The sequence below is a fragment of the Echeneis naucrates genome, chromosome 9 (genome assembly GCF_900963305.1).
Source record: "Echeneis naucrates chromosome 9, fEcheNa1.1, whole genome shotgun sequence".
In the NCBI taxonomy this organism is placed as follows: Eukaryota; Metazoa; Chordata; class Actinopteri; order Carangiformes; family Echeneidae; genus Echeneis; species Echeneis naucrates.
Window position 1 is genome coordinate 11,688,626 of NC_042519.1, and position 15,914 is coordinate 11,704,539.

The 15,914-nt window shown below is 39.7% G+C and overlaps 1 protein-coding gene across 4 annotated transcripts; it reads left to right on the forward strand.

Annotated features, from left to right (window-relative positions):
* The first annotated feature begins 1,682 nt into the window (after positions 1–1,682).
* On the forward strand, positions 1,683–15,322 carry LOC115048884 (kinesin-like protein KIF2A). Of its 4 annotated transcripts, XM_029510722.1 has the most exons (22): positions 1,683–1,878; positions 5,766–5,860; positions 6,725–6,847; positions 7,511–7,565; positions 8,073–8,092; positions 8,141–8,186; positions 9,752–9,882; positions 10,043–10,138; positions 10,227–10,281; positions 10,433–10,595; positions 10,702–10,792; positions 10,963–11,026; positions 11,143–11,234; positions 11,360–11,502; positions 11,720–11,924; positions 12,051–12,161; positions 12,256–12,323; positions 12,583–12,708; positions 13,556–13,703; positions 13,847–13,948; positions 14,053–14,188; positions 14,282–15,322. In XM_029510722.1, exons 1-22 carry the CDS (start codon positions 1,818–1,820, stop codon positions 14,365–14,367), a joined length of 2,217 nt encoding a protein of 738 aa, XP_029366582.1. In that variant the 5' UTR covers positions 1,683–1,817; the 3' UTR covers positions 14,368–15,322. The 4 variants fall into 4 exon arrangements, with proteins under 4 accessions (XP_029366582.1, XP_029366581.1, XP_029366584.1 ...); XM_029510721.1 differs by lacking the exon at positions 12,583–12,708 and adding an exon at positions 8,380–8,424 and having other exon boundaries at positions 1,685–1,878; positions 8,073–8,186; positions 9,782–9,882; XM_029510724.1 differs by lacking the exon at positions 12,583–12,708 and having other exon boundaries at positions 1,685–1,878.
* The last annotated feature ends 592 nt before the right edge of the window (positions 15,323–15,914 follow it).

Genomic DNA, 15,914 nt, shown 5'->3' on the forward strand with positions numbered 1-15,914 from the left:
TTTTACCACGTAGAATGTCAGACTTCACCAACATTACCCATAAAGTAAGATTTTTGCTCATTAGTGCAGTGGTGTACTTGGATTGTCAATATTTGATTTGTTTTAAAGTAAATATACACATTACTTGTTTTGTTTTAATCAAGCAAGACTTTTGTAGTATCTTCACATGGCCCTTTATTGATTTTTAGATTGATATTTCAATGTTCTAGTTCAATTTTAAAAAAGGAAAAAGTCCTTCCTGAATAGACACCTGCACAGTCCCATTGGACACAAGTGTTTGCAGGCTACAGATGAATGATAAACCAGAAAAGCAAAGATAGAAACTATTAAAGGTGGACGTTTAAAGGGCACTGACTTGCTGATGATGATGCCAGTTTATGTGTATGTCTGATGAACTGAGCCTCTTTCAGCTCATTTGTTTTGTGAATAGGCTTCTCACCCTTCCCATGCATTCTAAATAATAATGTGAACTATTATGGCAAATACTAGGGGTGGGAATCTTTTACTATTTCACGATTCGATTCAATTCGATTCTGATTTTTGGGGCTACGATTCAATTCAAAATTGATCTTCGGTTGATTTCTGCTTCGATCTATAGGTGTGCAAAGGATCCTCGTGATCTACTCCAGTCTGCTTTGCAAGACAGAATGACAAATGGAGATATTAAAGTGTCTTTTTCACATTTATGAAGTTTTAAGCATTTATTCATGCTTAGATGGAATTGTTGCAACTGTTGCATATAGGAAATATCATATATTTCTTAAGTAACAAAAATAAAAGCCTCTCTTTATTAAAAAAAAATAACAATAGTGCAGTTAAACACTGGTTCCTCATTTCGCAAACCTTGCACACTGTGAAGTTAATGTCAAGCTCGGTCTTCTCAGGTATTCGGTAAATATAAAATCAGCGATCACGAATCACGAAATTAGACAATTCATCATGAACACGGAATAACAGAAGTGGCCGACATTCATTTTTTTATATATATCTCTGGGGGGAGGGTGCGGTCTAGTGTCTAATCTTATAAATATGATAGGTATCTACTTTATTTATCCTGAGGGAAATTCACTTATATGCATCACTCACACTCACTCGTGCTTTACTTCCCAACATGACAGACACACAGCTCGTTTTTGTAGAGATTAGATGACGAAAGGTTTACAAACACAAAATAGGGCAGATAAATTTACTTGTGCAATAGTAACGGCCGTGCAAACACATTATTTTGCAAATAAAACATAAGTACTCGAAAAGTTTCTCTGAAGGTCGATACAATATTTTAATCAATATAGCAAAATAATATGATTGTATGTCAAAGGTCTATTTACAGGCCTGAAAGTAAATACATTAGTTATAATGTTTCAACTCGACAAACGTCGAGTAAATACACCAATATGGGTGTAGTATTTTTGTGAGTAAACGTCTCATCTGTTATACAAATAAACGCTTAAATTTCACTGGCACCAGACTATACTGTAGGAAATGTCCTTAGAAAAAAACCTAAAAAAATACAGTGTGTATCCTGTTAGTATGTATGTGTGGTGATATATCTGTATGTATACGATCTAAAACCACCAAATGTAAATATGAGATGTGTCTTTCAAAAATTCATTGCCTGCAAAGTTTAAGTGTCCCTGCTTTCATTTTGAAAGGACCGGAAACTGGCGGCTATTCCTGGTAGCTACGTAATGCTAGCTGGTTTCTGTTGGCTGCATCTTCCTCTCCAACCAAAGACTGACAAACACAACAAGCTGCTTTTCCCCGGCCCATAATAAGTCGCCAATCCCGTGTCTGCTCATTTTTTTAAGTAATGTATAATGGCGTCGGGTTTTGGAAAGATTGTCGTCGGTACCTATGTGGAGATAAAGCGCAGTGACGGTAAGTTTCCCCGGGTCTTTTCTGACCGCACTGTGAAGTAGTTGGAGGATCTTTGTTGCTCGGTGCCGTTGGAGACCGGCCGTTGTCCCTGACTGTGGGGCGGCACGTTCACGGCGGCTCGTTAACAGCAGCTGTCAGGGCGGAGGACTCCCAAGATGGCCAAAGCCTTTGAATGAGCCTCTACCTTTGTTAGCTAGCTCCTGTGCGAATGCAAGAGGCGGCTTGACTCCTAACCCCTTAAGTGTTATCGTGTGACAGATAAATGTAGGAATTTAGAGCCCGGAGAAACTGTAACGCCGACCCTGGGGTCAGCGCGTTACGTCAGCAAGTTATTTATCAGAATAACTCATTACAATGTAACAGCAGCCGAGTTAGCTGCATTGCTAACCAAGTTAGCTTGACGTTAGCGCAGCGCTCTCTGGTGACTAACTAAGCGGCTAGCACTCATGTAACCCGGCTTATTACAGCAGTATCGCTGGACTGAGACGTAACCACCATCCAATTTCTTAAAGAAAGTTTCCCCTTTGCTAGAATACAACTCGCATATTAGCTATACGTTTTACCAAGTCAGCATTGGCTGCTATGAACACCCTCTTATTTTATTCCAAAATATCTTAAACATCTTGTAAATTTGGCATGCTCTGCACTGACCACACAGACAAGTGGAAGTCGTTACATTAGCTTTCTGCTTTATGTATAGTAATAACATATAAGCTTACAACGAATTCTTTTTTAACACGATAAGCTTACACAGCGTAAGCATGAAGATAAACTGTTTGTCAGACTAATAAGAGTCTATGGCAGCTCTACAATCTCTCCAGAATTACTGCATAATGTAGCTTTACTGCTATAAGGAGGAACCAGGGATTGCAATGGCCTCACTAAGGCTAGTCCCTTTGGAAAGGTTAATAAAAAAAAAAGAAAGACCGCGAAAGGGAGAGGCAGCTTGTTGTATGACTCGTCTACAAGTGAATGCCTTCTTTATGCTGTCTGGGCTGTGTAGTTGTTGAGCATCGCTTGAGGGCCAGGCAGCCAAACATGACTGAAAAGTTTGTGTCATTCCTGTGGGCCCGAACCCTGTGATAATATTTCGCATTAAGCCCTTTAACTCCAAAAACCTTTCTGAAAAAGTGTGTGGTTTTTTTTTTTTTTTTTTTTTAACCATTGACCCAGTTGTTCTTGAGTATATCGTTCTTAACTCCATCATCCTTGAGTCATTTCATCCTACAAGCCTCAGTCTCCAGGGATCAGGGTCAAGATGTGAAAGACACGCTCAGCAGGCCGAGAGAGGGAAGCGTCCTGTCTGTCTGTTTCCCTGCTGGTTGGTGTTGTATCCAGAGAAGGGATTGCCCTCTCTCTGGGGGGTTGGTAGAGGCTGGTTCAAATTCAAGCCAGATTCAGGCTATTAGCCACCACCCCATCTGTTGCAGCCAGCTCCCTCACTTCTGCCAGCACTCACTCTCACTCCCTCTGCGCTTTTTCTCTTTCAGAGTCAGTCCTTAAATGAACAAGACACCACAGAGAATAATCTTATGCTATTCAATAAATGACCTGGAGTCATTGCTTAACTCGTATTCCTCAGTTTATGCCATTTTGCAATGTGATAACAGATTTCCTGTAAAATCAGTGAAATTGATTATGACAGATAGTGATTTACCTTAGGAATACAGTAGTTTCTGTCAAAGTTGAGCAATGATGAACTAAGACCATGTCGCCTAAATTTTTTTTAGACACGTCAACAGATTCTTTAATGGGTGTCTTGAAGGGTTTTGTTTTTTACGTATGTGTTAACATACTCAGTCCACCAGGTATTAGTTTAAAAGTGAGTCACAGTGGAGAGTGGATTCATACCAAATATTGACATTTTGTTTGCACTGGTAATTGTTATTTTTAATGAAATTTATAGATGGATTGATCTGTTGAAAAATTATTTATAGTTTGATAAGTTATCTAAAACAGGTCAGTTTAACTTTGTCACAGTGTTGCATTGTGGCATCACTGGATGTCAAGGCAGTAAGTGACAGTACAGTGAAAATGACTGCCTTTGCCTGTGCCTCTTCAGATCTATAGTCTTATAACAGGTTAGACAGGCCCACTACATGTCCAATGTTGTGTATGCCCTCCATTCTTGGTTCATATGATCTGCCATTAAAATGTCAACATTCCCACAGGCAGCAGGATTTCAGCTTTTTGTGGCTGTTATGTTCATTGTGGAACAATTATGGAGTAATTATGATACTCATGGATTTTTAGTGAGAGTTAGGTTGAATTGCTTTCGACATATTAAAAAGATGCTATTTTGTAATAGGTGATTAAACTGATATCTTGCTAAGTCAGCTGAGATGTCTAAAAAAAAAACTAAATTCATGAAACATTTATTTGTGTCTCATGCTGGTTTACTGATGCATTTTTAGTTCAATGCTGTAACTGCTGTTAGAACCGGCAACAATTTGGGTACTTTAGAAAGATGGGGTATTTAAATATGTAATTGAGTAGTTGGATGTTCTGTGATGGAAAATGACACTTTTTCTTTCAAGTGGATGTTTGGACATTTCTGCTAAACTGCTATTAGTCATGCAGTGCATTGCTGAATGGAGACCTGTCAATGAACAGGAAGCATGTGGTCTGAAACATAATCTCTGACATTAGGAGGATGCATGAGCGATTTGAAGGGCCTTTTGCTGGTTGCCTGTTGTCTCTGTAAATCCTCTGAGTGTGGCAATTGCTATTTCAGCATGGCCTGCTTTCAATAGTTCTTAAGTAGAGGTGTGACGCTAAGCACAGTCTGTTGTTCCAGCCATCTTTACTGCTGTCAACGTTTGTCTCCAAGCTACTTTGTCACAGCTCAACTGGATTATTTGCACTGAGGTACATTTCTGGCTGTCCTTTCATAGTTCAGACCTTGGAGATGTCAGCACAGTGGTTACTGGCGTATGGTTAAAAAAAAAGAGGAAAAAACCAGATAGAAAATTGCATAAATCAAAAGAAAACAAGTTGTATATAACACAAGGGTAGACTCAAAAGGTTCAAGTAAAAAACTATTGTAAGGTAAGACATTTGAATATTCAGCAGTTAGGAACACTAAAGGTATATTTGCTTGCATGCTCCTTGTGTCTTTAAATAATGGATATAGGAACATGGTGTTTCCTTGGATTGTGCTGGGACTTTACAGCATATAGTCAGTTCCACAAACACAGAGATGGGAGTGCTGAGAGAGGTCATTACAGCTGGTATTATTATGCTGTAGACAGAGGTGGACAGAAGCATACAGGGTTGCGGTAGCAGCTGTGCTTTTCTGCTCTATTAGTGAGCTTTCTGTGACAGGCCATTATTAAACCTTGTGGTAAGAACTTGCTAAGATTAGCTCAGTCCATTGCCTTGCTCTTATTTACAATATAAATAATGCCATTTTTTTTACCTAAATTTTTTTGTGAATTGTCTTCAGTGAGCTGTGATCCATTTATGCAGAAACTTCAAAAAATTGTATTACGTATATATTAAAAAATACGTTTTTGTTTGTTTTTTATTTTATTTTATTTTTTTTACAGCCTACACAGAATCCGTCTTTCTTTCATTCATTCATTCATCTTATACTGCTTATCTGTTTCCGAGTGGCGGGCAGAATCCTTCACAAGATCATAGTTAGACAGTCATTCAACTGAATTATGGACACACGTGAAGGTGCTTTGCCTAAACAGACACTACAACTTACTGAAGTATGAAAAAAAACTATCTATAACTAGCTATCAAATTTTCAACTATCCCATACTTTTCAGGTCCTTTCAGGTCCTTTCACTTCACTTTACTTTAGTAGGAACACTGTTTTCACTTTATAATGTTCAGCCAATGTGATGGTTGTTTACCATGTATCTATGATACTTCCATAGGCCGTATACACCAGGCAATGGTAACCTCACTGAATGAGGACAACGAGAGTGTCACAGTGGAGTGGATAGAAAATGGAGACACAAAAGGGAAAGAGGTAAAACACCCTTCATGATCACTTGCAGCACCCGTAGCAGCAGCATGTTCTTTTGTGTTCCAATAATAAATAATGCATCCAAAGACATTCAGGAGCTGCGATGATTATATAACCAGCCTGCATGTACAAGAGTCTCACCAGAGATCACCCTCTATACACTGTGTTAGCTGAAACTAACACAGTCACTGGTCATATGTCCTACACTGTGTATACTGTGCAGTTTATCCAACTTTTATTTCACATTTTCTCATTCCAGTTCTTTGAATAGTGACATTGATATCCCATAAAAACACTCTCAACACTCTTCACTCTCTCACTCTTTCCTCTATCTTTGTCACTTTGGTCAACATGAGAGGACAGCAGATGGTCAGTGTTATATGTTGCTAATAAACATATTTACAGGCTCCAAAATCTTTACTTCAAAAATCACCATAATGTGATGTAACTTTTTCACGTTTTGCAATCACAGACTTGACTACAGCCTGAAAATGGATGTGAATTTTTTTTATTTTCCCACTTGAGACAGCAGCTTGACTTTTTGTCTGATAGAGCATATTGCCATTTTAATAAAATCATTGGTGGAGCAAGACACCAGTAAAGACTGGTCAACATTAGAATAATTTGGGGTATAGTCCAAACCATGCTTATGCAAATGGGTGACACATTGAATCATGTTTTTATTTAGTTGAAAAAACAAATGCATTCTGTCAACAAAGAGATAAAAATACTTTGGATTGACTCTAAAGATTTGTATGTTAAATGTCTCATCAAGTTGAAGTGCAATGAATATACAGTCTTGTTACACTGATTAGAATACATGTTATCTGTTGAATATGGCATTAATAAACCTATTCATCTGGACAGATTGACTTGGAGAGTATATTTGCACTTAACCCAGATGTGGCTCCAGATGAGGAGATTGCCCCTAGCCCAGAGACTCCACCCCCCCCTACACCCACAGGTGTCAAGGTCAACAAAATTGCAAAGGTGAGTAGCAGTGTCCCATCTCCTCTGGCAACCAACATAGAAAGGCTATTTGCCATCTTTTAATCAGATTCCTTCCATGCACCTTATATCCTTCATTTACATCAAACTTGTTCAGTAAGTTTCAGACTCGCTGAAGTAGTTATGTGGTTGTGGTTTGCTGTACCTTAATATAGATCCTGGATCCTTCTAGGTAACCACCTGATTGGTTCTGTTAAGTACAGTGTGTGAAGCACACTGTCACTTAGGGCAGCTCTATACTGTCACACAAGGATTAATTGGTTAAATATTGTTGTTATCTAACCAGCTTTATAGTACAAATTACTTTCAGGTCCTCAGCATATTAAACATTTAATGTCGAAACTACAAGGCAATGCAAAATGAGATTATGTTGCTTGCATATAAATAGTTACTTAATTTACACTATGCAGTTCAATAGCCTAGAAACATAGCCCTGCCCTGTTAACAGGACTACTGTTATGGCCGGTAATGATTTAATAATGAACAAGTTACTTAACCAAAACCTGCAAAAAAATGATCCAGTGGGTTTCACACTATGATTTGTGTTTGTTTTTTAATTAATGGAAATTTCAGAAGTTCCAGTACTGTAAACCCCTTGAAGTGGGGACTAAAATGACTTACTATGGCTTTTGCTTTCTCTCACAGAACCGTCGGACGATAGCCCCTGCTAAGAATGACACTCCGTCCAGGGATAATAGAGGTTTGTTACATTACCTCTCATAATAAATTATTCTAAATCTTTAAAATGAATTTGACATCGTCAATACATATAAAACACACCAGTGATTAATATTATTTGAGTAATGAAAGTATTCAATTACTACATTTTACACATTATATTATTAGTATTTAGAATTAATATAATTATTAAGTCACAGTCTTTTGTGGTTGGTTTATCCGCAATATGTAGGGAAAGCTGGTACATTAATTCAGTTCCAAATTTATTAGGCACATCTTGCTACTGTGACTTTCTGGTTGATGCAACTGTTATTTCATTTTGGAGTAAGCGGTCTGCAGTGCTGAGTGATACTCTAATATCGAGAGATATTTATGTTATTTAGTATAACCTCATTAATAGAATCAACGGGAGGGAAAAAATTGATTTGGCCCATGTTAGGTGAGCATGAAGGGTGGATTGATTAAAAAATCTGAACAAGTTTGTTTAACAACTTTGAAGTGTTTCTTAAAATTTGTTTTGTGTTTTCAGTGATTCCGACCCGGGCAAGAGTCCAGCAGCCTCAGCAGCCAGAGCCAGTGCCACCTCCATCTCAGCAGCCTGCACAGCCCAATCAAGCTCAGACACAACAACAATTGCAGAATGGTACCATGATCATATGATAAGGATAAGGTTTTAGCTACCTTATGGTGACATCTGACAGAAAGCTCACTCCTAAAAATACTATTTTCAGGAAAGCAGTCGTAGCATTTACAGTATTTTTGATCAGTGGATTTAGACTGACTCAAACATTTGATCATAACATCTCATGTTTTTGTTGACTACATGTTTATCACAGAATCCTCACATCACCTGATATCCAGAAAGGAGTCTGGACAGCTTTGTATGTATCACCTGCACGTTTCCCCTGCCCTCAGTGCCTACTTCCTTGATTATAAGTGTCCCAATAGAATCAGTGTCCTCTTGTTTTATGAGAATACTATTCACCCCAAAATCTGTCAGATACTATTCACTGGTCTGCTGTGTTGGTGAAGTAATACAACAAATCCATCCAGCAGACAGGCTTTCTGAGTATTAGACAGGGAGTTGAAAAAGGTTTGTGCTGCTGTTTGACTGCGCTCTTTTCCCTGTCTCATTTCTGCTGAGTGACAGACAAGCGCATGTGAAAAAGTGTGTGTCACTCTGCAGTACTCAATGAGGCTAAAACGGGAACAATCAATTTTTTTTCTTTAGCCCCCATTTCTTTCAAGTGTTTACTGTCCTTTTTGAGCTAAGAGGTGATTGAGGGAAATGTCTTGCTCCCCCTCCTCACCCATCAGCTCCACCACAGATTGCCTGTGAAAGAAGTAACCTATAAGTAGTGATGGTGCTGCATCCTTTTACAGTCCCTTGTCCTGGTGCTGACCCGAGTCATCTTCTCCTCCCAGATTAAAGCAGATTATTAATCCCCCTGCTCTCATAGTCTGGGTTCTCATGGACTGAAGCCAGCAGGAGTCCAGGGGCCTGTACTACAGGGCCTTAGGCAGGCTTTAGAGTGGAAGACTGGCACTCTGGCACCAACCTAATCAGATAACACAGATTTTTCTCAACTCTGCAAGGAATCAGAGGTGGCTTTTACTCACATTTTTGCTAATTTGGGTTTTCTTGTTGTGGGTGCTAAGAGATTATTATTGACCTGAAACAATACTAAAATGTGGGTGTGCTGTGGTGGGCGATTTATGATATGTTACTGGTTCATTGAAGCAATTTCATACTCACATTTGATCTGAAACCAAGTCTAATTTAAATAGATGTAAATGTAATAACAAAAAAGATGCATGTGGTGTGTAGTCTCCTGTCCCCTGTTCTAGTTGTCTTTTAGGATCCAAACAGAAGGGATAAATGAATAGAGCATGTTTTGTACATGCTGTAAAGACCTTTTGTTGGTTATGAAGAGAAAGCAGCTAGTGTTATAATGGAGGCACTGTGTGCTAGACACAGCATCCTGGTCTGTGCTTGAACACTATCTCCGTTCTGCTTTGTTGGAAATAGCCCAAGGTTTATCCCTTCTATTGGAAGAAAGACCAAGAGAAAGGAAGGATGCTGCTCAAGCCGGGTGAAAAGACTGAGAACATGAAAGAAACAGATTGGAACAGGGATGACAGAGGAAGAGACCTTTTTTGAAACTAAAAGGAAACAAACAGGCAATTGACCTATTCAGTGAAAGGTAGTACTGAGTGTTTCTCTTGTCTTTATGGCAGCAAGGAGGAAGTCAAACTGTGTGAAGGAGGTGGAGAAACTACAGGAGAAGAGAGAGAGGCGTCGGCTTCAGCAACAGGAGCTCAGGGAGAAGAGAGCTCAAGTAAATCAATATTCAACTGAACGAAATACATTGAATGAATCTTAGTAACCACCTAAGTTGTTGACCATGGGATGATAAACCGAAAGACATTAGAATAATTTTCCTGTTGGTGAAGAAGCTGGCACCCCACTCTGACATTTTGTCTCTTCTTGCCCTCCAGGAAGTGGATACCACCATTCCCAACTATGAGATCATGTACATGATCCGAGATTTCCGAGCCAGTCTGGACTATCGGCCCCTGACCACAGCAGATTTGGTGAGTAGAGACTGTGGTTTCTTTTCTTTCCTGGTAGTCCGCCTATGGTAACAAACTATAAAATATTCCTCTCTGTTGAACTGACCAGATCGAAGAGCACAGAATATGTGTTTGTGTGAGAAAACGTCCACTCAACAAAAAAGGTAAAGATTTTTTATTTTTATTTATTTATTTATTTATTTTTTGAGTGGGGGGGAGGTCAACATTGGTCTTGTCAGCAAAAATCACATCATATTCTGATAAAGGTATTTTTCTCTAAATGCGATTGAAAGTCCTGTCTCTGTTGTGTATCAGAATTGTCCATGAAGGATTTGGATGTTATCACCATCCCTAGCAAGGATGTGGTGATGGTTCATGAACCTAAACAAAAAGTAGACCTGACCCGCTACCTGGAGAACCAGACCTTCCGCTTTGACTACGCTTTTGATGACAGCACCACTAATGAGATGGTTTACAGGTTTGCACCAGAAACCACCAATGCTGAATTAACAGCCGACATGTTCCTTGTTTGTTCGAATGGGTAAATGTCATCATTTGTTTACATGTGTGTTGTCTCACTCTAGGTTTACTGCCAGACCTCTGGTGGAGACCATTTTTGAAAGAGGCATGGCTACCTGCTTTGCTTATGGACAGACAGGCAGTGGAAAAACACATGTGAGTCACATCCAATGTTGACTTCAAAAAGCCAAAAATCAAATCACTTACAAACTAATCCTAATAGTTCATGTTGAAAAATTTGATTGATTTTTTTTTTTTTTTTTATTACTATTGCATGTTATTTGAAAAATACACTTTTATTCATATTGTTTTGTACTGTATTTTAGACCATGGGTGGAGATTTCTCTGGGAAGAACCAAGACTGCTCTAAAGGAATTTATGCATTAGCTGGTAAATCTGTGAACTGTGGTTTCTCCAAAGGGGAAATATCATTTGTTTCTTTATTTTATGATAAAATATTTAGTTTTCTCTTGTGAAATTGTTTAAGTTTTCGTCTCTTCATGCAGCTCGTGATGTATTTCTCATGTTGAAGAAACCCAACTACAAGAAGCTAGATCTACAAGTGTATGCAACCTTCTTTGAAATCTACAGTGGAAAGGCAAGGAAGATATTACATTTCTTTTCCTGTTTTTTTTTTTTTTTTTTTTTTCTTTTTTTTTTTTGTTGTCATTGTTTGTTTTGTGGAAAGAAAACCCATTGCTAATTTTGTGTACATATTGTTAGGTGTTTGATTTGTTGAATCGTAAAGCCAAGCTGAGGGTGCTGGAGGACGGGAAACAGCAAGTGCAAGTTGTGGGGCTTCAGGAGAAGGAGGTCAAATGTACAGAGGATGTTTTGAAACTAATAGAAGTGGGAAACAGCTGCAGGTATGACATCAAAATATTGATATCTTGTAGAGTTCAGTATGTCTTACTTTGATCCTATTATCCTAAATCTGCGTAAAACACTTATTTCCTTCTTGTGTGACTTTTCTAGTCCTATTCCCTCCACTTCATGGTCATGGCAATTAAAGTAATGATGTAACTTGTTGACTGTTTATTGCTCTCTTCACTTATAGTTCTGCCTCCTTCCTCTTTCCTTCAGAACCTCCGGGCAGACATCAGCCAATGCTCATTCTTCTCGCAGCCACGCTGTATTTCAGATCATCTTACGGAGGAAGGGGAAGATGCATGGCAAGTTCTCCCTCATTGACCTTGCGGGAAATGAGAGGGGGGCTGATACATCAAGTGCTGACCGCCAGACTCGGCTGGAGGGAGCTGAGATCAACAAAAGCTTGCTGGCCCTAAAGGTTTGTTTTACAGTCCCATGTGTTTGCTGTCACTGTCAGTTATTTATGTATTTGCTTGAGAAAAGACTAAAAACGCAGTGATATTTCTTATTTACCCTGTGACATGTCATTCTCACCGTGTTTCAGGAGTGTATCAGGGCTCTTGGCCGTAACAAGCCCCACACTCCATTTAGAGCCAGTAAGCTGACCCAAGTCCTAAGAGACTCCTTCATTGGGGAAAATTCACGCACATGCATGGTCAGTTCATTGTTCTCATAAATAATCTGGAGCCATGGAGTCGCATCGCTTCCTTATATGGAATTAATTTGAATGGTCCTCTCGCTCCAAACAGATTGCAACAATCTCTCCTGGAATGACATCCTGCGAGAATACACTCAACACACTACGCTACGCCAACAGGTGGGAATATGTTTACCTGCTACAGTGATTGTGACAATGACCTATTGATGGACATATTGAAACTTAAGTCCCCAGTGCCTCTCTGTATAGATTGAGAATAGCTACACCAATGTTGTTAATGCAAGTTTGTCTGCCCGCTCTCAGTAATTCTCTCTAACTTTCTTGTATCCCTTCTCACTTTTCTTTTCCTGCTTTATTTCTCTTTTCTCTCCTGCCCACTGCTCCTCTGTGTACTGGTGTGGCTGGTGCCATTGTGTAGAGTGAAGGAGTTTGGGATTAGTCCATCGGACATCCCCTTCTCCCAGGGCAGTCAGGGAAGCCGCCCTGACCACTCGCCTACCAATACCTTTGAGTATGATGACTTTGCTGCTACCTCTCCCAGCAGGTTGAGCACTTCTCAAAGCACAGCACAGGATTGCATACACTCGCACAAACACAGTGCATGTGCCCCATTCAAGTTTTCATTACATTATAACACAGCCATGACTTCATTTTAGCAACTTTCATCCACTTCAGGGTGGTGAAAACCTCCACTGTCTTCTTATTCTTCCTCCCCTTCATCTGCATGCTGTGACATATTTCATCCTCTGCTTTGTGCTTTCGCTTTAATGTTCACCAAGCAGTGGACATTCCCTTTCACTTTAACTGACATCTGATACATGAAACCCAATAGATTCATATCCGCCCATTTTGGTGAAACTCTTAAATTACTCATGCTTCAATTGTTGGGGCTAGAATTTTCAGAGATGTGTGAAAGTTGGTTCTGATTATAAGGTAGAATCTGAGCATGACAGTTAAAAATATGACCAAATGAGGTGTCAGTTGCTGTTTGGAGACAGTAATGACAGTCAAATGTCCACATCACGAACAGAATAAAGGGGGAGCTTGTGTTTGGGCTGGTTATCCCTCAAATATATTCCTAGTTAATTGACGCTGTGGCTGAAGGTCAGGTATACTGTCTCATCATCTCTGCGAGGCCCCATTAAACAGGAACTCAGAGTCATTAGTATAACAACTCCCTATGGAAGACATGAATTGGAAGCATTAACAGGACTGACAGTCACCTTTCCTCATGCATGAAGTCACTGCTTTCATGGTGTCACCACTCCATGCTACTTGTGAATGCTTGGCCCAGCAGTTAATGTCACCCTCCCATATCAGCAGCCATGTTCAGAGTGTATCTGGGCTGTGAAAGATTCAACACTGACCAGCTCAGGCTTTTTTCTCTCTAGGGTGAAGGAGCTGACAGTGGACCCCAACCAGGTGATAGAGGGGGGTCGGCCTAACATCCATGCTGTCACCCAGCTGGATCTTCTGGACGAGGACTGGCTGAGTATCTCTCCACAAAGAGATGACCTCAAACTGCTCTGTGAGCAGAATGTAAGTACACAAGATTAGACAAAACATTGACCCCACGGGGTCAACTTTCTTACAGCCTCCCGTCACATATTTGAACCATTTTAAAATGACAATAATCACTTTTGATAGCAAAGCCATGTTAACGACGTTAATGTCGTTTCCAGGAAGAGGAAGTATCTCCCCAGCTCTTCACTTTCCATGAAGCAGTGTCTCAGTTGGTGGAGATGGAGGAGCAGGTCCTGGAGGACCATCGAGCTGTTTTTCAGGTCAGAACACTGAAGGAAAATGATACATGGAAACTAAAACTCAAATTTTACAAAAAGTCAGAGGTCACCAACTAACTAATTGTGTATGTGTGCTCTGTTATCAGGAGTCCATCCGGTGGCTGGAGGATGAAAAAGTGCTGCTGGAGATGACAGAAGAGGTCGACTATGATGTGGAGTCATACGCCACTCAACTGGAGCAGATCCTAGACCAGAAAATAGAAATCCTCACTGAGCTCCGAGGTGTGACTCCACCACAGACAACTGATGACAACATATCCTGCTCCAACAACCCCCAATCACTTTTTTTAATGTTTCTTTTCCTCTCTTCATCAGATAAAGTGAAGTCATTCCGCTCCACGCTCCAGGAGGAGGAGCAAGCCAGTAAGCAGATCAATCCCAAGAGGCCACGTGCGCTTTAGAAAGTGGAGGCTGAAGAGGCTTAAGTGGCACATACAGAAACATAACCACTATGTTTGGCACAACTGATGCTGCCAAGAGCAGCAGTGAAAACACGAATAAAGGACTGTCTGTATCAACAGGCTCAAGGAGTTACATTTGCTATGATCCCCCTCCTAACAAAACTGGCTGTTCACTCACTATGGTCTTGTTAGAAAACGTAGGAAGTGAAATAGTTTTAATTCCTTCCTGTTAGTTTTTTTTTTTTCATGAAGGTTTGTTTAGTTTCCTCTCTGCTTTTCTTAAATTATTTTCTTTTATACTTGTTTGTACTTTATTTGAACAGGATATTTTTCACCTGGGTTAAGAGAGCTTCGTTGAACATGTTTTATGGTTTTGGTTTACTACAGAAAACCAGTATTTGATTTCTGGTTTGCCCAGCTGACATGTCTGCATGTGTGCTCCGTGATAGCGTTCCTACGCCACTGTCCTCTGTCTTCATGTTTCTGAGCCCTCAGTTGTAAAGTCGTCTCATTCTAGGCAGTCTCCTCTATCGTTCCCCTCCAGTTTGGAAGAAGCCAACCAAAGTTGCTTCTTCTATTCCTTTCCTCGTGTCCCAGAGCTTTTTTACATTGCGTTGTATGTGGCAACTGACTTAAGAATTCTTACTTAATGTAAAACATGTTTTCCACCCCGTTTAACACTTTGTTATAAAAATGAAACTAGAAAAACCTACATTAATTAAATGTATAGTGAAGACACCTGACCTACCATAGGTTATGTTGTTGATCAGTGTTTGCACCGGATGTAATGCTGGATAAAGTAATAAAAATTAATGTCTTACTTGAAAGGCTTCCAGAAGTTAATTATCAAAATACTACAAATAACTTCCGTTAGGTCTTCTGAGACCTTAGAGGTGGACATCCCCTTTAACTGCCTCCTGAAAACCACACAGCATCATGTTTGGCTACCTTGAGTATCACCCACGTTTTTTTGTGGATTTTTTTTTTTTTTATTTAAGGTTTCATTATGAATCCAGATAAGCACATTTTCATCCTCTTGAGATATTATCAGCTAAAGCCTAACATTATTGTAGAAATACAATTTTTTTGTAAAAAAGCCTATATCCTATAGTGTTCTGCTTGTTTTTTTTTTTTTGTTTTTGCTTTTTTTTTGGTTGATTTGCATTTACCTAGACCTTTGATCAATGTGCTCAACCAAGACCACGTTATTTCCATCCCATACAAAGAGTGAAAAAGAGGTACTCAAAAAATCCCCCTCCCCCAATAAATAAATAACCAAAAGGCCTGTCGTCTCTGCCCCTCTCTTCTGTCCACTTATTTGAAGTCCTTTGTCTGTTAGGACGTCTTCCTCTGGCTTCATAAACTGACTCTCCATCTTCTCCAACAGAGACTATGATGGAAAAAAAAACAAAAACGCCGGTTTGGATGCTGCGTTCATGACAACTCGGAATTTCCGACTTCCGATATCATAGCGTTCACACAACAGGTCAACTCGGAGGAGAAAAAAAATATTTTAGCATATTCCCATCGTTTTGGACACTAAAATA

Coding starts and splice junctions, on each gene's coding strand:
- LOC115048884 (XM_029510722.1), top strand. CDS start 1,818: ATGGCGTCGGGTTTTGGAAAGATTGTCGTCGGTACCTATGTGGAGATA. Junction 5,861..6,724: donor GAGACACAAAAGGGAAAGAG/GTAAAACACCCT, acceptor TCATCTGGACAG/ATTGACTTGGAGAGTATATT. Junction 11,925..12,050: donor AAAGCTTGCTGGCCCTAAAG/GTTTGTTTTACA, acceptor ACCGTGTTTCAG/GAGTGTATCAGGGCTCTTGG.